This window comes from Cupressus sempervirens, chromosome 1, assembly GCF_028749045.1.
Source record: "Cupressus sempervirens isolate cs-2001-9-10 chromosome 1, ASM2874904v1, whole genome shotgun sequence".
Classification (NCBI taxonomy): domain Eukaryota; kingdom Viridiplantae; phylum Streptophyta; class Pinopsida; order Cupressales; family Cupressaceae; genus Cupressus; species Cupressus sempervirens.
Window position 1 is genome coordinate 894,256,664 of NC_143118.1, and position 24,891 is coordinate 894,281,554.

Consider the following 24,891-nt stretch of genomic DNA (forward strand, 5'->3'; position numbering starts at 1 on the left):
ACACCTCTGTAAGAGCAGTCCTAGCTATTGCAGCATCGAAGGGATAGAAAGTACATCAAATGGATGTAAAAACAGCATTCCTGAATGGAAAGATGACAGAAGAGGTATATATGGAGCAACTTGAAGGATTTGAAACTCATAATCCTAAAGTTTTTGTTTGCAAGCTCAAGAAAGCTCTCTATGGGCTTAAACAAGCTCCAAGGGCTTGGTATGAAAGAATTGACAAGTATCTCACCGGCTTAGGATTCTCCAAAAATGAAGCCGATCCAAATCTATATTATAAAAGGGATAAAGATGATATGATAATTTTGATACTGTATGTTGATGATTTACTAATAACAGGAGATGATCATCTCATAGATCAATGCAAGAAAGATCTAATTAGAGAATTCGAAATGAAAGATTTGGGACTCCCTCATTACTTCCTAGGATTGGAAGTACAACAACATTATACTTAATCAAGGGAAGTATACATTAGAGATCTTGAAGAGATTTGAAATGTGGAATTGCAAATCTATGTTTTCTCCAATGGAAACTAATCTAACTTAAAGTAGTAGCAGAATCACCTTTCCATAGATTCTACTCTCTACAGACAGATGATGTTGTTTCAGTTTAGGATCAGCAATGATATCATGGATATACAAAAAACAATCTTCAGTAGCACAAAGTTCCACAAAAGTCAAATACATTACAGCAACGATGGCCTCTTGGGAAGCAGTTTGGCTTAGAAAGTTACTTGTGGGATTATTTGGTCAAGCCATGAATCCTACGATTATTCATTGTAATAATTAGAATTCCATCAAGCATTCTATGAATCCAGTTTTCCATGACAAGTCCAAGCATATCGAAATTCTTTACCATTATGGAAGAGATGTGGTAGACAGGAATACTGTAAAATTAGAATACATTTGCACTGTAGATTAGACAGTAGATATTCTCACCAAACCTTTCTCTTGAGTGAAGATAGATCATTTAAAGAAAAGACTTGGTATGGTTGAATTGTAATTCATTTGTATTCTTTAAATTATTAATAAAATAATTTTATTGTCAGGCTATTGACTGTTACGGGCTCCACCATTTGTATTCATTATTTTAGAGGTGATGATCTCGGAGATAATGAAAACTTGTATAAACGACATTATGAGAGATGACGATCTCTTAGATAATGTGCTAAACAGTAGAGTTCTACTGTAAGATCCAGATGAGTTGAAAGTCACATTGTGATCTAGACATTGCTATGTCTATAAGTCACAATTTGGATAAAGGAAGAATTTTATTCTCCAGAGTGTATCCTGCGTTTTGGTAGATCTTGACTCAGGATCATGTTGTGATATAGGAATACCAGTACGTATGAGTCACATCTTGGATAAATGAAGAATTTAATTATTCTTCGGATTTATCCTATATATTGTATTCTTTGCAATACTATTATCACTAGTATCAGTGATATGTCATATCACAAGTTTAGTAATATGACATTGTATCATGTGTTCAATAATACCACATGCTAAGAAAAAGATTCGGATAGATATAGAGTATCATTCTAGCTTATTCATCGTAATTGATGATGCTAGATATGTAATCTCTCAGTATGAGTATCAAGTTAAGAGGGAGTGTTAAAACTATAACTCTGATCACATACTGGTCTGAATGTGCAGATCGCACAAACCTTAGCATTGTTGAAATACCTTATGAAAAGCCTAGAATATATATTGTTCCTTCTAGACATGATCGGTGTCCCTTCTAGTAATTAAGTGTGTTAACCTTAACTCGTTTTAGTTAAGTTTGTTTACATGGGCTTTACTTTGATTGGGCGGCTTGAGGAGGCATTCGAGGCCAACTTAGATAGGGTCATGTCCCTTTTAGGGACATGCCCCTTGGGTATGGTATTTAGGTAGGGTATGTTAAAACTATAACTTTGATCCTCATACTAGTCTGACTGTGCAGATCGCACATTCCTCTTATTGCATATAAAACCGTTGTAAAGGCTATTAATACATTGCCCTTTGAATAGGCATGATCGGCGGTCTTTTGGGGTGACTATAAGTTAGCATTAAACATTAACTAATTAGTTATGCTTGTTGTTAAAATAAATCTCCTTCTAGACGCCAATTATGAGAAGACATTGTGGGCCAACCTAGATAGGGTCATGTCCCTTTAAGGGACATGCCCTTTGGTTATGGTATATCAGGAGGGTATTGTTGTAGTTAAAGGACACACATTAGAATACAAGTCTGCTCCTTTAAGCGACTCTGCCACAAATCGAATACTTGCTGTGATAAATACATTTCAGAAGGACAATTAATATTATCATCTCCTTTTCAAGGTCAGACATTAAAGAAGATCAGAACAGCAAGCTTAAGAAGGTTTTATCTCAGATCTGATTATTCAGAATTTGCAGAAACTTTACAGGGCGTGATTGAAGGTTTAAGGACACACAAACATAGAAGTCTGCTCCTTAATCAACACTGCCCTAAGACAACTTGCAGAAATTAAAAGCAATTCCAGAATTATATTTCTTTGTTAAAACAAGACTGTACATTGAAGATTATCTACAGCAAGCATAGTAAAGGTACAATCTAAGTCTGATTCAAGTTCAGAATTTGCAGAAACTTTACATGATCCACTTCCACAAATCTTCTCAATAGGCTTCAAATCTGCTCATAAACTTCAATATTTTCTGCTCAAAGGTCTACACTACTTTACTTCAGAATCTGCTCATTTTCTTTTAAAATTTCAACTCATAACGTCTACAATAATTCACCCATAATATCTGCTTATAGGTCTGCAATAACTTAAAAATAATATCTGCTCCGAAGGTATGAAAAAAATAATGTCCATAGATCTGGAATAGTCTTCAAAAAATATTTGCTAGAGGGTCTGTAGATGCTATTGCATACATTATTGCTAATTAGGCTGGTTACTCTAAAAAGTCAGAACTGGGGTTTCTACAGTGGTGTTTCCATTTTTATTGCTACTGTAATATCTATCCAGCCATTCGTTATCCAATTCCATTTTCATATATGGTTATTTCAATGTATAACAGTTTCATATAATCAGTGGTGAATGACAGTATCACTGTCCATAAAATATCAGCCATCATCAGCATCAGTGGTGAATGACAGTATCACTGTCCATAAAATATCAGTCATCATCAGCATCAGTGGTGAATGACAGTATCACTGTCCATAAAATATCAGTCATCATCACCAGTCATATTTGACAGATACAATTCATATCTTAGTATTCTTTGTTTGCGATTTTGCTGTGATTCCTTTACATCTTTTCATTACTAGTTTTTCAAGTACTATATGTATATCAGCAGTGCTCCCCCTCCGCCTTGCCCCCACAGTCCCCAGACTTATGCCCTTTGTTCCCCATCCCCCAAAACACACCCCCTTGTCCCCAGTGGGTAGTGGAATTTTGTATAATTCTGTTTATGGCACCAATATAGATGGAGGCCGGCTAGCCAAAGTGGTCAATATCTGGAACTCGTAAAAAACAATAAACAGCAATGACAACTATCCTTATTTCTGCTTCATTTTCCTTAGCATATCATTTCTCCTTTCAGAGCAGCACCAAGGCAATAACAATTTGACATCACAATATTTCCAATATACTCTACATTCCACTCCCATCATTTTCGTTGATTGGAAGGTTTCCACCATAACAATGTACGTTAAGAATGCAATTGTCAAAAAATTGTTAAGGATGACAAACTTTTAGTCGTAGATGGCCTCATTCTATATAAGGATAGAATTTTCCTAGTGCCTGAATCTCAAATGAAGGAGAAGGTTTGAAGCATAGCTCAAACTCAGAGAGTACTTGGCAAGCCCACAACATAAGAAAAACTTGGCAAATAACAAAAACTCAGCGAAATCACAACAATTTAGAAAGTACTAAAAGTTAAAAATCTCTCATAGAAACCTTCTTTTTTTTTAATTTCAATTACAAAAGTCTAAATTAAAAAATGATGTCTCAAAAGAGAAAATGCAATGTTTTATAGCAAAAACATGTAAAACTACATTTTAAACAATGTTTTACATGTTTGGACATTTTTACCCATGTTTCTCGTCTATAAAAACATGAGTTAAATTTGTGAAAACTCACCCAACAAAAAAAATAGAGCGTACTCGCAAAGTTTGCAAACTATGGTTTAAACTTTAAAGTGTTGCATTATGCACCTATGGCAACATGCCCAAGAGTTACAAGCAAATAAGAGAAAGATTATTTTAAAAGGGCTTGAAGCAGAAGTATTCAAGCATACCAAAAAATGCAAAACTTGCCAGAAAAATAAAGCAAAGCATTTTTTCTTGCAGGTTTGACACAACTATTGCCTGTTCCCAACCAAAATGGGAAGGTGTTGTTACAAGCTAGGGTTGTCGTTGCACCAAACAATCAACTTATCAATGTCCGATACAACCACTAGACTTATAGAACATAAGAGGTGGTTAAGCCATGTCACGAATCCCAAAGGCGAATGTTGGCAGTTAGTCCAACAACCCACCCCCTACCCGAGAAGATTTGAACTTATGACAAAGCTCTGATACCACTAGTTACAAGCTAGGGTTGTTGTTGCACCAAAAGATCAACCAGTCAATGCCTGATACAACCTCTAGACTTATTCAACACAAGAGGTCGTAAACCATGTCACAAATCTTGAAGGGGAGCATTTGCCGTTAGTCCAACAATTGTATCCAAATTTCATCATATGACTCCTAAAAGTAAATGGCAAGGATAAATTAATGTCGTGTTGGATAGAGTAACTATTGCACAACTTCTTGTCATATCTACAATATCCAAAGCATAGCAAGTAGCCTATTTGATTTTCAAAGAAATATTTAGGCTACATGCTTAGCCTAAGAACATTGTCTGTGACAAAAAAAAATTGACTCCTAAACCCCTTTTGGCAATTGTTTCATTTGACAAGTATCAAACTCACTCCTAGTTCCAAATATCAACCACAAACAAATGCAAAAACAAAAATAGTGAATAGGTGGGTTGTAGGATATTGATATTAAAAAAACAAAGTCACAAACAGCAGGTAGCAAAGGTCAAGTGGTTGCACTTCGGAGAATATTGCTATAATACTACTAATCATATGTCCATGGGTATGACTCCTTTTATGTCTTTGCACTCAGCTTCACATATCTGGCGTTCATTAATAGTAGGGTACCAATCACTAATGACTTGGTAGGGCATAAATGTGACAATTTGAGGTCACTCATGGATCACCTTGTCATGTCCCGCCAAACTGACGACAAAAGGGCCTTGGTTAAAGACAACATTGTAGCTCTTTTTCTTATAATTAAATTATTCTATCAAAAGGTGTCTGAATCACCTTTCATTTACCAAGTCAAATTCATATACATTTAAATCATTACAATCACCATGATTTAGTATTCTAATGAATCACTGCCAAAGAGGAATCATTTGTGTTTTTTAACTGACTAACATACTCATTCTTGGCACACTTCCCAATAAGCACCTAAACAAAGGCATACAAATAAAAGTTTAACCAATCAAGTCATGTATAATAGTGATTCACAAGAGCAACAATTAAAGGTGAATCTAATGCAGCAGCAACTAAATATAGAATAAGACTGCTATTAACTTAAGGCATGGGATGAGCAAAGCACCACAATTCTATACAAGGCAAAGATGACAAGTAAATGATGTTTAGTTAAGGCAGCAATCAGGGGGTACAAAGCAGTCATTAGTAAAGGATGGCAATTATTTACTCTCAAAGGTCAAGAGACATGATCACTCAAAAGGATGCCCCTTTTCATAGAGATGTGTAGAAATTGTGTCCAAGATATCAACAAGGAAGAGAACTGGAATAAGGAAGTCTGATCCTGAATATAATACAGAGGAAATACAGCAGTCTATAATAATTACAACAGTGATTGATATGCAACAGGGCTGTATTTGCTATCTATTGTTTATAAATCAGTTAGGAAATGTTAAGTTGTTTATTTAATTAAATTGCCAATCAATCAGACCACAGAGTTTTATATATATATTGCATTCAGAAGTAAAGAAGCCATTTATATTTAGCAGAATAATTGGTATGCAATATGATTAAGTCAACTATTTAATCTCTTATATGAATCGTTGATTTAATTATTTGATTAAAGTAAGACGAAGGCTGAGTGGTTAACCCTAATTGAATAGTGGATAAAGTATGTTCGTCCCACAGGTTGACAGGACTAATATTTTTATACCAATTGTAATATTACCCTTTTGGGATAAACCCTAATTTTGCCAATAAAAATAAATAAAAAACCAAAAATACAACTTATATACAAGAGAAATCTTTTACTAAATTACATATTAGCAATTGAACTTAGAAGAATAATCAACGAGTCATTAAACACAATGATACTGAAGATTTCTCTTTGTAAACATGCACACTGTAGCTTCAATAATATTAGAAACTTGTGGGGAAAACACCATAGGATACCAGGAGAGTATCCTCGACAATTATGCCAAGAGCATCAAACAAGCAACTGACTCAATCCAACCCCTTGGCTCACAAGCAACCAACTCAATGAGGGGCCCACAAACAACCAATTAGTGGGTGCCCACAAGTAACCAACTCAATGGGCGTCCTCTAAATGCACAGGCCCCCTATTTCTGCATCCCTATTGTGTTTTCTTGCCTGCTTCTAATAAGATTGCCATATTAAATCTAATGAATGGTTATTAGTCATAACCTCTTGGTGGATTGTCAAGTTAGTCAAATAAATCAAACAATGATTCATATTAGAGATTGTAGAATAGACTTAATCATATCACGTAGCAATTATTCTACTAAATATAAATGGCTGCCGTATTTCTGAATGCAATTTTATCTAAGGCTCCATGATCTGATCAACTGGTATTATTATTAAATAAGCAACTTAAAATATCCTAAGTGATTTATAAACAACTAGGTAAATATTAAATAGGACCCTGTTGCATACCGATCAATTTTGAAAATATTATAGACTTCTATATTTCCTCTATATCATATTTTGAATCAGACATGATGATTCCTTATTCCATTTTTCTTCATCATCAGTGTCTTGGACACCAATTTCTTATTCCATTGATATCTTCATGTATAACTTTTTTTTATTGGAATCTTCATGTAAAATTTGAGGAGACATCTCTTTGAAAAGAGGTCTCCATTTGAATGATCATGTCTTTTGATCACCCTTTAAGGGTGAATTTTTTACTGCTTTATACTCCCTAATCACTGTCTTAACAAAACATATAACTGCCATTTATTTGTCATCTTTGTCTTATAGAATTGTGGCATTTTCTCATCCCGAGCCTTCAATTAATCACTGTCTTACTTTTATATTTAGTCATAACTGCATTATGAATGACCTTTAATTGTTGTTTTTGTAAATCACTATTATACATTTGACTTGAGCAGTCAAACTTTTTTTTGTGTGCCTTTGTCTTGGGCACTTATATGGAAGATGCCAAAGAACGAGTTTGCTAGTATGCTAACAAAACACAAATAAATGGTAAAACAAGAATAATAAAATCATTATAGATATTATATGTAGATGGCTAAATTATTAATATAGCTAATTTATGAGAATGACTTCACAATGGAAGCCAAAAGTTTTCCAGACCCTCAAATTAAAATAGGACATAATTTGCTGTGAATCATCAATTCAAATGACTCTAGATAGAACCCATGACAAGGTCTCAAAAAAAAAAGGCATTGTTTTGCTCGTCTCCCCTTTTGGGTTCGCTGTTTTCTCTTTATGGTCAGAATCCTAACTAGGTAGGAAGTTTATACCATTATTGCCATGTCAAGAAATACACTTTTGTTTCACAAGGAATTGTGATGTTTTTTTATGGGATTGCATATCTATCCATCACTTCTTATTTGTGGTGCCTGATCTTGTGCAATGTGGGTAGTGGCAAAAAAGTTTGATGAAAAATGAGTTGTGTACCTTTTTCATTGGGAATTTTCCAAAAGAAACTGTTGTATTTTCCTTCAATTTCTTATAAAGGATATTCAAACAACTAAAACCGAAGAAGCATTAAATTGTCTGGCCACATTCTAATTATATGGTTGATAACCACCACCGAAAGAAACTCATTGAAGAACAGAAAAACTCAAGCCATGAATGGGAAGCCCTTAGCAGAATGAGGTGCAGGAAATAGTCTGATGAAGAGAAATCGGGAGGATATTCCCTAGGAAGTTCCTGTAGAGCTTGGGTACATCTAGGAGACGATAAGTTAACCCATCCTATATCTAAATTCACCATATCTAAACAACAGAATTATCATATGTTTGGGTGCCTATTCCTAGTGCTACACCAAATTGAAGACATGCATTTGATGAATAAATCAAGGTTACCCCAAGTTTGCAGGACAGGTATGTCAGGGAAGGGCAGACAAGTTTCTAGGACGACAAAAAAAATTGCCAATTTTGGGGACGGTTATATAACAATAGGAAAGTTGAACTATGTAGAGAAATTTAAAATATTCAAATGAAAATGAGGATAAAGCATGCACTTAAACATGATAGAACCTTAAAATATAAGAATTAGTAGAGTTCATATACCAAACTTGTGTTATTTTGAGAGTAAAGTCAAATTTCATCTAGAAGTCAATGTCAAAGTCCTCTAATCATCCCCTATCCCCAAGACGTTTCCGAGATAGCGCGCTTGAAAAAAATACTAAGGACATGTCCTCGGCTAATACTGCATTATCTGGTATCTGTATTGTTCTCTTTTTAAAATAGGATTTAGTAATAAACAATAATGACATTTAAAATATTAGATGATAAAAATAAACTTTAAACTAAATATATATAAGAATAAAGTTAAAATATAACATATTAAAATTAGTTAAGTTAATGAAGGGTCAAAACTGAAAGGCATAAAATGAGAGTTTGTGACTCCCTCAAACATGAAATAAAATAAGGGAGGATAGACCTTCAATTGAACGGGAGAGAGAGGAAGGAAGAGAAGAGGGAAGGTGGAATCAAGAAAGAATTAATGGGAGAGGAAAAGGGAATGGAAGAAAATAAGGAAATGACTCCCTCAAAAGGCAAAGATTACAAAGGGTCACGACTCTTCCAAACAGTGGTAATTATGGAAGGTTGTGACTGTTTCAAAGGGCAGAAATAATGGAGGGTTGTGACTCATTCAAAGAGTGACAATTACGAAAGGTTGCGACACTTTCAAAGGGTGGAAATAATAAACAGTTGTGACTCTTCAAAAGGGTAGTAATGGTAAAAGGTTGTGAGTATTGCAAAGTGCAGCCATGATGAAGAGGTGTGCCTCTCCTCCACCTTGGAAGATATAAAAGGAGAAGGTTTCATTTGAGGGCATCCAAGGGAGAGAACTTGGGGACTAATATATTATTCTCAAAGGATTCAATGAAAAGTGGTGACTCCTTTCTTATGACAAGCGGTGACCCATTCACCAATAAGGCATAAAAGAGATTTCATTCCACGCATTGGAGAACTTATCAATCATCATCCTTCATCCACCAATCATTAATCCCTCAAAAATTACACAAACAAACAACAAGATCAAGCAAAAAAACGTTAAATGAGCATCAATCATCACTCCTTGGGATCAAGAAAAATATAGTTCAGCAATGAAGCATCATTCTATCAAATCAACTTTCATTTGATCTCTTGCCCAGTTGCCTTTACAGTATGCTTCAAGGCACGAGGGTGGCCTAGCATAGAGACTCCGGAGATGAGGCAAGAGTGGAATGCTAGAGAGCCCGTGGAAGAGAGCCGAGTGGAGAACCTGACATGGGAGATTGTACAGGTGTATCGGGATGCATACTATGCTCTACGAAAGAGTCATGCAGATCAGGTAGCAGCAGAGAGGACTCGAGAGGAGACAACTACCAGATTAGTAGCAATAGAAGCCACTTTAGCTACGTAGCAATCAGCTTGGGAGACAAAGTGGGCAACACTCATTGCCGAGGGGGAATCCGAGAAGGCAATATTTGTGTGTCTCAATTGGAGGAAGCAAAGCAAGCCAACAATCGACTACAGATGGAGTCGGATGCAAAAGAGGTGGAGCTCCGAAACATAGCAGAGATGATGAAGAGAGTTTTAGAGATTCAGATGCAAGCTAAGACGGATCTAAACACATGGACCTAGCAAGTGCACGAGTTATGGGCACAGCTAAACAAGTTACGAGCACAATTGAAGGCTACTACACTCGCACCACCAAGGATGCATCCTTCTTCTTCTTAGTCTTATTTTGATGTACTTAGTTGTCTCTATTTTGTCCTCTGGAGATGACTTTTCTTTTGGCGGGGATGATGTTGTCGACAAAGTCTAAACACAGCTAACAAGATTAGTTAGTGTCCGAAAGGTTGCGTGACGGTTGAGTCACCCCTTTGCGATATATATGTACATAGTCTAAATTGAACTATGGATCATCATTGTACTTGTGATTGCACACTCTAGTTATATGAATAAAGTGCTATCTTGTTCTTTGTCATATTCTAGTCTCTTAAGGCAATAAACTATCTGTTTAACCTGTATGGTAAACATCATCCAACAATATATCAAACAAGATAACATTATATTGTCACTCTTCAATCATCTTATCACTTTACTTAAACTCACCAATATCTTGAATCATAAAATCAAAGGAATTCATTTGATCAATCAATCAATCAGATCGAATGGATAATAGAAGCAATCATATAGCAAGAGACAATCTTATACAACAAAAGGATCTATTTATTATCTCTTAATTAAAGTGGTTTGAAAGAAACCTATACTTAAGCATTTATAAATAAATACATATGAACGAGAATACATATACATTTGTACCTAATCATATGCAATTAATAGATACTTGAATTTAATATCTATGTGTTCCTCACTGAAATTTTGCAGCAATCGTTCATGTTGAGGGAAGGGAGTCCAAAGGGGGAGAGCAATGAGGAATTCACACTAGGTATAGCACTTTGTAAAGATGGTTTAGGACCATTAGTTAAGGACCACGAGGGTATCTCATGATGATAGTTAAGGAACTCAACAGGACAAGGAGGATAAAGTCCTGCTCTGGGCCTAGGGTTCAAGATCAAGGACACCCTATTGCAGCTCTCCAACAAAACCAACATTGTTCAATTGTTGAAGCGAGTGAATCATAAAAGGCAAGAGATTGACATGAGGGAGGAGAGCGGTGTAAAGCTGTCACTAGGTACGCCGCCTTATGATGATGGTTACGGACAATGTGAGGCCACAAAGGATAAGGCCCTCATATTGGGACAAGGGTAGAGGACACTTGGGATACCTCATCATGTCTTCCAATACAACCCTCACTATGATTGAGCTCCTACATATTCATTAAGATTTGTTGTGTAGATTCATATGTAATTTCCTAAACCCCGAATTGGACGTATTTCATGAATTATATTGACATTGCATCTAATCTGATTGTGTTCTGTCGGAAGCTTATCTCGCCCTTTTCTTAAGTATTACATCTCTTACTATATTTTTCTATATATTTCATTTGAATTTGTGAATTTAGGGCAAAGTATAAGGTGGTTCAAGAAAGAGACATAACAGTATTATTGGCAATTCATATGGAGAGGAAAGAGATAATAATATAGAAATCCCAAGAGTACTGAAGGCGCATCGCTCTCTACGCATAGATCCCATTAAATCTCTGTCCCTTGCAAAGTTTCAGATGTCTATATATGATATCTTCTGTTCAGACATCCAATCTCGGCCAAGGCCTATTTATTCCAGAAGATAAGCACCACAATCTAAAAATAATGTTCAAAATGTTCAAGTCTCCATTGTGGAGAGAAATGTTCTAATGTACTTCACATGTCACAATTCTGCTATAGCCAATTAAGTGTAGTGTGGATTACTAAGATCATCTTGAACCAAACTTAGATCGAGCCAAAGGTAGCAAAAAGATACTTTTCAGGCAGCTGGAACTTGTGTCTCTGGCATGCAAGGATGAAATTATCATGTCTCGGATTATTTTTATGTGTAGGAATGGGTGTAACATTAAACTGTCAATGTTTTCAATTGTTGAAGTTTAGTCGAAGATCTTGATTTCTCACTGTTATCTTTGGTTATCTGATGTGATTATTCACTGTAGTAATCTGAACATGTAACGATGTCTGTGTTTGGGCCCTGCAGTTCCAGCTATCCTTATGAACAGTAGTAGTAATTGCAGTTTTAAAGGCCTCAGTAGTCTCGGTGCTCCATAGCATATAGATGAATCTAACAGTCCAACAAGTTGAATTTTTATCATATACCTTATCTGCAACCTATTATATGAAGTCTCACTTTTTTTTTTCCCAGCAAAGATGAAAAAACACACTGGGGTTTAAAAATGCACGGAAGAAAAATAAAGCCAGCTAGCAGTATTCAAGCATGTCTAGATGCAAACTCTAGCTCATTTCTATTTATGCTCCCATTTAACAAAATTTAAGTATTACAAAAAAATCTATATAGCATAACAAAATTCCACATAATCAATACACTTCGTCTTTGTGCATGCTGATTATTTTGTTATGTTAAATTTAATATTATGTTAATCAAAATTATATAGTATCGATTAGTTTGTTCTGTCAATATAAACTCCCAAATAAAAAACAGAGTAATTAGCTAACAACAGTGAAGCACCATATGACAATTTCTATATTTATTTTAAATTAAGCTTGAACAAATCTTAACCTCTTATGATTCAAAGTTTCAAACCCTTTAGGGTTGTCTTTCTAATATTATTTACCATAGGGTTTTCTTTCTACCATCATATATCATTAGCAATGCAAGGAATTTATGGCAGATATTTTCATTCCTCAAATATATGGTCTGGCTATCTTTTCAATGCTTGATCTTATTTTTTGCAAAGATTTAATTTCTTCCAGTGTGGAGAGCTAATGCAAGCTTTAGAAAAGAAGAAACAGTTGTGTTTTCAGAGGCAGGAGGTAGATTCCAACCAACTACTTCATGTGCAAAAAAAACATTGTTTTGCAAGTTTCTATACAGTTGAATTTGAACAATAGCAACAATTAAAATCTGCTCAATAACTATACTTCTGATATAACTCATCAATGTCGGTGTGCATAGCAAGGGTGGTAAAGATTCTAATAGAGGTAGAACACCCTAGAGATGACTCTAATGCAAGAATGCAGCCTTCGTAGAGCATTGAATTGTGGAATAACCATGGTACAGGATGGAAATTCTTGTAAAATTGTAAATGGCAGTTTCTCCTCCTGAACAGAATACAGGTAATTATGCTATCCCAAGTTGGAATGCTAATGTTAAACAGAAAAACTAGATTAGTAGTTATGGAAATTCATCTCTAGAATTTAGAAGACTTTTTGCCATTGGTGTTTGTTGACGGCGCTCAACAGCATTGCTTCATTGCTTTTGCTCTGACATGCTGCTTTTGAGCATCCAATTTTGGATCACTTGGAATCAGCACCCTTCCCACACTCTATACCTACATTATCTTCAATGAGAGATCAAAGCTCAACAATATTGATAAAATTCATTCAACCATGGATACAGGTTTTAATGTTATCAATCAAATAAGCTCATGTCCCTGCTGATACTATGATCCTAAAATAACGCTCCACTGAACCTTCATCTTTAGAACCTATGTGAAATTTCACTTATAGTGGCATCTAAAATCTTCTATATCAATAAAAAAATTAAGCTTCTTTTGAAAAGTGTAAGTTCCAAAGATATTAAATGTTCTAAATTGAAATGGCCTAAATGTTAAGCATGTACCATGTTGCTTTCTTGGATTAATTAACCACTGTCATAAATTTGTTTCCCAAGAACCATACTACATTGGCAACATACAAGAGTCACAAAGTTGGTCTGAAAAATGACCATCCACTTAACCTAGATAACTCTCGATGCAAAGTAAAAGAATCCAAGGCTGCTCCTTCATTCCGCTCAACACTCCTTTCCGCCTGTTTTCTCCCATTGGCCCCTGCATTGCAGGCAATGGTGGTCTTGCCTTGGCTGGGGGTGATTGGCCCTCTTCTGTTGGGGGTTCCACTTTTTCTGTTGCTGTGTTGCCCATTTGTTCTTGTCTTGCAAGGCCCGTGTGTTATGTCACTGGTGGTTCTGTTCCAACTGGTGCTGTTAAGGGATCCATCCCTACTTGTCGTGATATTGGTGTGGCTGAGGGTAGTGGGCCTCTTCATTTACCCAGAATGTTAGGAAGCCTCTGACTGCTGGTGAGGTTGCTTCTGCACCTAGGGTTTCTTCGGCGGGTGTTTTAAGAAATGTGAAGTTGCTGCTGCTACGGCTGATGGCCCTGTTGCTAAGGGCAATGCCGCTGCTTGTGGCCCCTCAAATGATACTTCATATGCTGAGAAAGTTGTGACTAGTAATGGCAGAATTGTGGTGGATCCTTTTGCTGTTTGTCGTTTTGTTGTTATCCAACTGAATGTGGAGTCTGTGGAAGAGATCAATACTATATGGCTTCTGACTTGTCTGCAAATGCTATCATTTACAGATTTAGAGATTTCTGGTCCTCCCTTCCTCAACTTCACCAGTGCATTTCCAATCACTGGAAGCCTCTTATTTCAAATACAGTTCACATCTTCCCTTTAGCCAAGATTTTTTTGCCACCAAGTTTGAGAAGGCTTCGGATAGACAGATTTTTCTTTGCAAGCATTTTTCACCTGGAGGAATTGCTTCCCACTGATGATGAAGCTCTGGCACACGGGCTTCAACAGTTCCTCGGAAACCTTTTGCAAGGCACCTATCTAGGTTCAGCTCGCCTACCTCCCTCTTCATCTTTGGGTGGGTCCAATTCTGGAAGAAGTTGGTGAAGCTCTTGGTGACTTCCTAATGGTTGATGAGGACTCCTCTGATATTTTCCACTCTACCTTTGCTCGCATGCTTGTTGAGATTGATGCTTCCAGCGATTTACCTGCAGAGATTGAGCTGAATTCTCCAAAGGGTACTTGGAATCAGCCTCTGGACTATGAGGGCTTCCCTTTCAGATGCAAAAAGTGTTCCAAGACTGGGCATGTTGCAGTTAATTCTAGGATAGTGAAAGCTAAACCAAAAAAGTATTACTCATAGTGGAAGGGTGCTTATGATGCTCATTATACAGTTCTTAAGGGCCCTCCTCAATCGGATGGGCTTGTCAACACTCCGGTGTCGAGCCATGATGGTGAGTCTTCTTCTAATTCCACTAAGGGTACTACCTCTTTGGATGGTGTTGTTGCTTCGTCAAATGAAGGTGTGACTATTGCCCCTGCTAAAAGTAATTTTGTTGATTCTACTATTGTCATTGTCTCTAATTCTCCTCCGGCTCCTAAAGAGCCCACTGCCCTTGTTACAACGAGAAATGTTGTGCCCTCTGTTGGTGTCGACTTTGCTCCCCTTGGTGAGCTTGTTATCCCTGTCATTGTTGGTGTTGGCTCTGCTCCATAGGTACCGGATTCGCGAATCAGACCCTGGATCCGGATTCGGGTCCGATCCAAATCCGGATTCGCACGTGGATCCATGAGGATCCAGGCAAGGTCCGTGATCCTGCCTGTGGATCCGTTAGGATCCATGGCCCAAGGATCTTGATGGATCCACAGGCAAAATCAAGGATCCTGCCCGAATCCTCAAGGATCCAAGCACGAATCCTGAGGATCCAGCACGAATCCATGGCAATACAAGGCACAAAAGCATAAAATCATGAATGTGAATGTTCTGATTTTCTTTATAATCATGAAAATAGATCAATTATCAAGTATACTAGATTCATAGATGCATACTAGAATCATAGATTCATACTATGAAATAATTTCTCTTAGTTTTTAGTGTATATATATATATATATATACACACACACGAATCCTCTACAAATCATTATTGGAAAAAAAAAATCCTGAATCCATGGATCCGATTCGCGTGCCTGAATCGGATTCGTTTCATGAATCGGCAACTAAGCTCTACTCCCATGGTGTAAACCTATTACTGTTGGTTCTAATAGTTATGTGGATTCATTGTCTTGGCATTCTGTGGCAGCCAAGGTTGAAGAATGATGGATTACAATGAAAGGAAAACGTTCAAAAAAACTCTCTCCTTACAACACGACCCTGAGATCCCACAAGCAGGGATCTAAGGGGAAATCTTAATCTTGTTGATCTTCCTTTTTTTGTGGGATGGTCTGTTGATTGATTGTTTTCTCTTTTTCTTGACCGTAAGCTCGTGTTTGCGAGGGTTATGAGTTGTTTGGTACCCCCTTCTTTGTCTTTGTCCCATTGTGTCCTCGTTTCGTTCTCTCTTTGTGGAGCTTATTGCATATCTTCTGGTGTGGATTTTAGGTCCATTTGTTTAAAACCTACCTTGTATTGGGTTTCAAGGTCCCTTCAAAACCTATTGTCACTTAATCAAAAACTCTCAATGCAAATAAAAAAAGGTTTTCTCAATATCTTAATTACCAATTTTCCTATTTTTAATTTTAAGGCCATTAGAGTAAATTAATTTCCCACTTATGCAAAAAAATCGCAATCTCCACAGAACCAAAATCTAAAAGAAATCAAAGGAACTTTATATGGAAATAATGTTTTTTATTTCACCCCTCATTTTATCCAATCATGTTACATATTTATTCGATTATCATATCCTAATTCATAGGAAACTAACTCAATACAAACAAACCTTCATACCAATATAATATACTAATATGTTTAACAACCTATAACAAACCCAACAAATAATTATATGAATCCTCTAATGCATATTTCTAACAACCCCTTAGAATGCATCATCTCCAAATGAGGATAAGTGCATCAACAATCTTGATCACCACATTCAAAAGCTCATCATAAGGTATAAAGGGTCATGACAAACAATAACGGAACTAGCCTCATTATGCTCATTACACTTTCATCCGAGGACAATAACGGAACTAGCCTCACTATGCTCATTACACTTTCATCCAAGGATAGGGACAAACACATCTATCCAAAATTGCTTATGGATAGGGACACACTACCACTCACAATAATTTTGATTGAGGATACACACATCCAATCATAACTACTCAACAAAAATGTAATGTGGGACAAAAACTTCCAATCACATATAACATCTTGTCAATGGAGGACAAACACATCCATTCACAAAGAACCAATAATTATGATTGGGACAAATTTAGAAAATGTATTCCCCTCACTATTTTTGTGTGAAGGATCTTCACTAGCTACTTCAAAAAGGCACTCTTCATCTGCAGCCTATACCTTATGTGTATTTAGCTTGCCTTCAAGGAGATCTTTGGCACATAGAATACAATTCATGATAATGTGTATATTTTTCTTGCAACAGTAGCTCAACATTGTATCCTTGAAAAAACAATTTCCCCTGCTGTGGAAGACCTGGATTTGGAAGAATAATTAAGCTTGCTTTTCTCCATACGTTTTAGTTTCTTCTACTATAGTTGAGTCAATTTTCTTAGCTCCATCAAATTATATTTTCAAGGATTGGATCTACTTTGTTCAATGTGAACCCAATATTACCATAGCTAGGAGGCATATTATTTGACAAAATAGTTTTTGAATCATCATCATCTAGTTTAGGTTTTATCCTAGCCAATTGATCCATTCAGGAATGAAACTTACTGATATGTTGAACAGTATTGCTAGCTTCCATAATTCTCAGCCCCAACAATTTATGCTTTAGGCCCATTTTTCACTTGATATTGTGTGTGATCCAAACAAAACATTCACACCATCCTAGTCTTCTTTGTCTTCGATAAGTAAATATGGTGGAGATATGCATCTGAAAGTCCAATGCCAGTCGAAGTTATTGCATAGATCCTTTTCAATAAGGATCAGCAATAACATGACTTTCTATGTGTGGAACTCTCAACCTTCAAATTTCTCTATCATTGTGTTGCTTTTCTCTATAAAAAAAATTATTCTTGTAATCTAAATAATATTGAGGATGTCAAGTTCCGCAGATTATAAGCTTTAGATGATTGAGAATACTATGGATTTAATACAGAAGTTAATATACAAACCTCCCCTTTTTAATGCATAGAAAATAGAAAATATAGAGAAACTAATGCATGACAATTATTTTGAGTCCTAATCAAGCCCAAAGAAAGAATGTGCTTTCATGGGAGTCCAAGACAGGACACATCATAGCAAAGCATATGAATGATGAGCTCGTGTCAAAGAGTTGACGATCACTTCTGGCAACATTCCTCCCAATGAGCTGCCTTCTCCAAATTCCCCAATTTACTGTGATTTGAGTATTCTACCTACAAAATTGGCCTCCCAAGATGGGAAAAACTAAAAAAACATATGTCTAGCATGATATTTAGCAATGAATGCCCCTATCCATTATCATGTCTGTGGAACTTCAACCTTTCTAAGGATTGAAAATCGAGCAATCTACAGAAGCAAAGAAAGAAGAAACAACTAATGGGACAGGCGATGATTATGTAGTAGCAATCCTAAAAGTTGCATTGGCCCTTGGCAGAGATCAAATCAGTGCATAGTCTCTACTTCTGTTTGTCCCTAAAGTATGTGATTTCTAGTTTTCACAACATGCACACTCCAATTGCATTAGATCTTCAAACTGTAGGAAATTCCAAGCACGAAGCAACAAGCATGAGCAGAAACAAGCAAAAGCAACAAAAACAATTGAGAAGATGTGAAGATGTCATTCTTTTCCCTTTGAATTTCCAAATTGGGTCGCTATTGGTTTCGCAAATTCGTGGGAGCTATAACAATGATCAGTGATTAAAAAGTTGGTGATTATTACAAATTTCCACCAAAATAGCAAACCAAAAGAAAGAAAAAATGTCAATGCAGATTATGTACACTATTTTCATGGTAGGATGCCAGTCCAAGCTACCAAGAAATTGCACCAGTTAGAAGAAAAACAAATGCCTAGTGCCTCTCACAATTCCTGCAAAAAAGTATGAAACTGAACCTATATTTTGAGGATTGAGAAATGCATCGAATTAGCAATAAAGAGTAGAGCATCTTTGATTATTTTTAAATTGCAGACCTATAGCACCACAATGCAAAAAAAACGAACTATCACTCCCCTATTGTGCCAACACACTTTAACCATGAGGCTGAACGATCTCTTCACTATCTAACGACATCAATAAGCAATCTTGCAAACTTGCAATGCAATTAAGGAATGACTCGGAACAAGAAAGGAAGGAGTGTCATGGCTCTAATATCATAAAAGGAATCAGAGGAATTTTACACAGAAATAACAATTCCACCCCCTTATTCAGTCAAACACATCACACATTTAGAGGATTTTCGTATCCTATTTTATAGGAAACTCCATTAGTGACCTCCTTAAATATAAATAAACTTTAAACAACTCAATACAAACAAATATTCATACCACTGTGATATGAGCATACTTAACAAACTATAGCAAATCTAATAAATATTTCCTTAAAAAACAATTACCAGGATTCAAATATAGACAAACAAAAATCAGAAATAATACCTCCTCAACTAAGCCCCAATTCAATAATATATGGTGTGTCCCTTCTCACCTCATGCACATTATGCAAACAAAGAGGCTGTGTCAATCTTTCTTGAATGAAGTATCAATCTTGAGTAAGCTATAATGCAACACTAGCCACAGAATAAACTAGCACCATTTGAATTTCACAGCATGTTACCTAGAATATTGTGTAAAAAGGAAACGTCTTTGCTAACATTAAAATTTCACAAGAAGGCAATTTCAACTCAATATTGTGTTCCCTGTTTCACTTTATTTTTATGACAGGATCAGGAGATGGTCATGCAAATAGTCAATACAGCAACACATCGTAATTGCCACTGTCCATGTATATAATGTCTTCATATTTTCGTTAAATTCTCCTAATAACTTAGCATTTCAAGTAGTTGCAGTGATTTTTTTCTGAATTCAATTATGTTTTGCATCTCTTGCTCTTCATCCTGATGATGGATCACGTAGTGTGATTCGAAATGTTGATGGTAAAAATCTTAACACAATTGAATCCAGAAACAAATCACTGCAATACAATGGATTGTGGAAATTTGATCTCTTTAATTTCAAGTAGTTTTCCATATTAATGATCTCTCAAATGGTTCAAGCAATCATAAGAACCTTTGGGTAATGAGCTAACATCGTCCCATGCCACATGGGGTACCCAAACTCCATATTCCCTCTAACAATCATTTTTGCCAGCTACTTAGACCCACAAGTACTGGATTCTTTGGTCAGTGACAAAAATACAATAGATGCACCAGTTTCACTTCAATGTTGTGAGAAAAACAGGGACATTTAAAAGGAAACAATTGCCTGCACATTATCTACATTGATGGGACCTCTGAAATATGATTACAAATTAACTGGCATTATATTAATACAATCTGCAGGAAAAAGAATCAAGCGCCTGGACAACAAACTCGACCAAAACTAAGAGGCATCCAGACTTTTCTCATTCTAAAGCCTCATAAGTCTCTTCCAAACAGGCATTTTTCCCTTATGTTTTGTGAACTAAAAGGTAGAATACAATCTCACATATTTTCTACAGTTCCATAGTTTCTTCAAGCATATCCCAAAGACAGTAGCAAAGTCTATGAGAAATATTCCATAGAATTCTCTCAAACATGTATATATCTATCTTTTTTGAAAACAGGCTTAAAATACTACAAATTCTTGCTATTTGAGAGGTTAACTCCAGATGTCTTCAACAGATATGATTTTTTTGGAAGGGCTAATTTTCACTCTACTATTACGACTTAGGAACTTCTATTCATCATTATTTCAATTATTTGGAAAAAAAAATTGCTTATATCAATATGCATTGCATCTCTTACTCCTATACCAGAAATGACTTTCTGCAACAATAGCAATTGGCAATAATGACTAACTGCAACATTCAGAAAACAACCAAAATTTGTGTTCAGATGATACTTTCCCAATGGTATTTAGTATTTTCAACTTGTTGCAGCTAATCAAGCAGGTTTTAGATATCTAAAAAGGCCAACCAACTCGATAATATTGTCACCCATAATGGAATGTAATGATGAAACCAAGCCATTACTGTTTATATTATAATACATTTGTAAACTTGTATGTTCTTTCTTTTAACACTTCTATAAGTCTGTGCAAGTGAAACCAAGATCCAGCTTAGAGGCCAATTTACAGTCTTGCTAAGATACTTGGTAGGAGATTTAGCTAATAACTTAATGCCCTTGTCATATTTCAATTCAGTTTCAAAAAACATACCGGGCTTAAGATCACGGTGAATAATGCCATGTGCATGTAAGAATTCCATGGCTTGGGCAATATCCAGGGCAAAACTAATGGCCAACTGCAGATCTAAACGATTTGGACGTAGGCTCAGCATATATTTACGAAGCGACCCACCTACTAAAAGCTCTGTAACCACCACCATGACAGGCTCCTTGCAGGCCCCAATGAACTGTCAAGAGTTCACACAATTAGACACCCTATACTAGAGTAATTAGTAGAGAGTTGAAAAGCTCAAAAAAAAGTTGGTAGCTGAATCAAAATCTCACAATCAATTAATCATGCATCCTGACATTTATACTGCTATTATTTATTTATTTTTCTCAATGCTTAAATCATGTGCCATCAACTGATTTGACTTCCAAAAGATAGCATAACAAGATTGTAAATCAATCAAGGGACATTGTCAAGTAAAGCTAATACTTCTCTAGCAATATTTTAATTCAATCTTTTCTATTGTACCTTATAAATTACCACTTAAAAACAATGAACAAACCTTCACTAGATTTTTATGTTGAACACGTGCAAGCATTGCAACTTCTCTTGCAAATCGTGCCTCTCGTTTAGCCATCTCTTCTGGGACATCACTTTTCTGAACAATTTTAATAGCAACGTTCTGGTCTCTGTACCTACAGATACCATAGTGATATAATTAGCACGGTTCAAAAGATCTAGTATCAGATCTAGCAATCTTTATATGTGCATAATCTCTTACTATTGCAAAATACTAGAGGGGAACCAGTTCTGGTAATTTCCATGAGCCTTCATAAATGGAATCTTCCCTACTGAAGAAAAATCACAACTGCTTTAAGATTATCACTGATTGATCAAGCTCTATCTGACTCGAGCAATCCATTGCATTTTCCAAAATATACTTTAAATAAGAAATTTTCTGAAACATTTTTTACATTGTTGATATCCATCTCAAATTAAAATATGAAAAGATTTCTGATGTAAGATAAGCAGGCAAGCTTGCTTTGATGATTTGGTAACAAGATCAGAGCCTAGTGGATTGGTCTCATCAAATCCAGATATGACTTGAAGTTGACATTGAACAAATCAGAGAAAACAAACTAAAATTGCAAAAGTGGGACTGATAAACCAGGAGATAAAGAGGTGGATTGCTATCAACAACATTAACACCAATTGAACTTTTCAGAACCCAAATATGAGAATAACTGAAACTGCTGAAAAGATATTATATAGAAAAATTAAAAGTGAACTTTAATTGCTGAGAGCTGCACTTTAAACAAAAAGGAGAATTAAAATTTAAACTAAAAATTACTTGAATATCAAATGAAAGAGAGTGATAAATATTTAAAAAATCAAGGCAAGGATTTTTTATATCCAGATCCTATTTATCAGTGTGAATAGTAATACTGTTCGTGAAAAAATGCATAAGCCATAAACCACAGAGTCGGAAATAGAATTTACTCTAAAACCCAAATGTCAACCAATCATTGAAAATAGGTTCAACCTCCCACACTGAGGCGACTTAGAGTCTCCTCTTACACCAAAATTAGACGGCCCACAGCCTATGCCCAACCCTAAGAAAAATTTAGAACTGACAAATCAGCGAGTTTAGATGCAGATTGACTTGATTAGGAAAAGGGAGATTGATGAGGCACTCTTCTAGAAGAGAGAGTTTAAAAGCAAGACTGTATATCGCTCTAGCAGTAATGTGGAATACTTACCACCGAGATGAACCAACTCTAGGCTTGCTCCTATCAGTGCACTTCAGTGATTCTTAAGAACCGGTGTAAAATGTGAGTTTTCCAAACAAAAGAAGAATAACAGATCACAATGTCAATTTTCAAATTCGGCACTGAATGAGTTATGTGATCCAAGTAAAATTCAATATAAGATCAGTAAGATCTACAAAATGAACCAGCTCAGGATTTGATAATAACTTACTTGCCCTCGTACACTTTTCCGTGAGCACCTTCTCCGATCCTTGGACCCACGTACAGCAACTGAGGATCAATGAGCCATTTTTTGTCCAAATGGAACTCATCATAAGCAGGTGATCTCTGCAATGAATTTTGACTATCCATTGAAATTCACAACGAGGATCATCCTTGGCATTTAGAAACCATTGTCGAGCTTCTGCGCTTACAACAAAGCCTATTTTCAACCAAACTTATTTCCATTTCTGGTTATCCCACTCCAACCCAAACTGAATCCATTCAAGTAAGGCTACTCAAAAACCTAGTGATGGGTATCGATACACGCCATCCTCCTTCTTTTCTCACATCGCAACAAAGGCTCTTTCCACATAAGGAACTACAATAAAGTTGCATGAATCTAAACCAGTATAGAGATTACTAGGGGACCTTCTGACTAAAAGTGTTACTAGAAAATATATGTCCTAAAAGCGTCAGATCAATGTAACAGATCCATATTTGAGACAATGACAGCTCTTGACACTACCCAAAAAGGTACTAATCAAATCGAATCTGGAAGCAGCTTCAGTATTGCATGACACCCAATAATGATAGGAGGAAAAATCAAGAAATAAAAGAGCCCGCTAATATAAAAGGAAAAACCAGCCGACCCAAAAGCTCTCAAGCTGCAGCATACAATTGGCAGGCAACCTACATTGCACAATTTTTAATCATTTAAGAACCAGAATCCATCACTACTGCCCGAATTTCCCACTATAATCCCAACATTTTCCCAGACTAGTTAGTGTTTCCCCGTCTCTCGTTGCTTGCCAGCACCCACATTAATACTCGGACGAAGATATCCTCTGCTTACTCTGTAAGTTTGGTGAGAAATCCTTCAGAGTTCTCACAATTGACTTTATCACCCAATACTTTATTTATACAATCCCTCAAGATTCTGAACTCAAAACAGCACTTAAAAGCCTAACTTAACACCATTCAAAATTCTTATCTAATTCAAAACTCAACTTAATCTCGGAACACCTCATAAATCATCTGAACACACAATTAAAAGCACCGATCACGAGTTGCCATCATATACAGTAGCGAATCAACTGAATTCCATGGCAATCCAAGAGATACCACTCCAATAACTCTTAACCAAGACATCCGCGAAAATACTATTGTTATTAAAGTGATCAAAAAGTAATCAATTTCATGCATCCCCAAAACTTCAGGAACAATTTTTAAGCACATTGCAACTGCCATAAACCTGCAGAAATTATTTTTATAATTAAAGGAAGCCGCTATTTTATGATGATTTGTAGAATTTTATACTAATCTCTTCCTCCTTAGTACAAGATCTAGATATGCGCCCATATCAAAAACTAATTTTCTTCCGATTGGAGTGGTGTAGATAGAACTGGGGAACACGTGAGCATTAAAACCCCCTTTGTCCTTGTTGGAGAAAAAGTCCATCTGTAGCCTAATGAATATATTGTTCCATGTTTTTACTATGGTTTGCATAAGGTTGCCTCATGTGGGGCCCTGTTAACAGCATCTAATGGTTGACATTACTGACAAATAGTTATGATGGCATGTCTACCCCTTAACGTGGGCTCAGGGACTAATGATTGATATAGTTATTAAAGAAAAATAATTGATATAATTACCAGCTTTAGGTATAAAGGACATCCCTTTGAGAATCTAAATTAAGCAAACAAATATTCTTTAATGTAAGTTACATTTTTCTTTTAACAAGAGGAAGGTC

At 36.0% G+C, this 24,891-nt stretch overlaps 1 protein-coding gene across 3 annotated transcripts in view; it reads right to left on the reverse strand.

The window, feature by feature from the left end:
- Window positions 1-24,535, reverse strand: part of LOC149580741 (serine/threonine-protein kinase STY13-like) — a 36,980-nt gene extending 12,445 nt beyond the window's left edge. The window contains exons 1-3 of one of the 3 annotated variants that reach the window (XR_016354183.1): window positions 23,152-24,221; window positions 21,734-21,866; window positions 21,214-21,409 (exon numbers count right to left, since the gene is read on the reverse strand). Coding sequence is in view for 2 of the 3 variants with exons in the window: in XM_089793303.1 (XP_089649429.1) it covers window positions 21,214-21,409; window positions 21,734-21,866; window positions 23,152-23,291 (469 nt within the window). In the remaining variant the exon portion in view is untranslated. Of the gene's footprint in view, window positions 1-21,213; window positions 21,410-21,733; window positions 21,867-23,151 lie in introns of all 3 variants that reach the window. The other 2 variants (XM_089793303.1, XM_089793315.1) reach the window with 2 other exon arrangements.
- Between the last annotated feature and the right edge of the window lie 356 nt (window positions 24,536-24,891).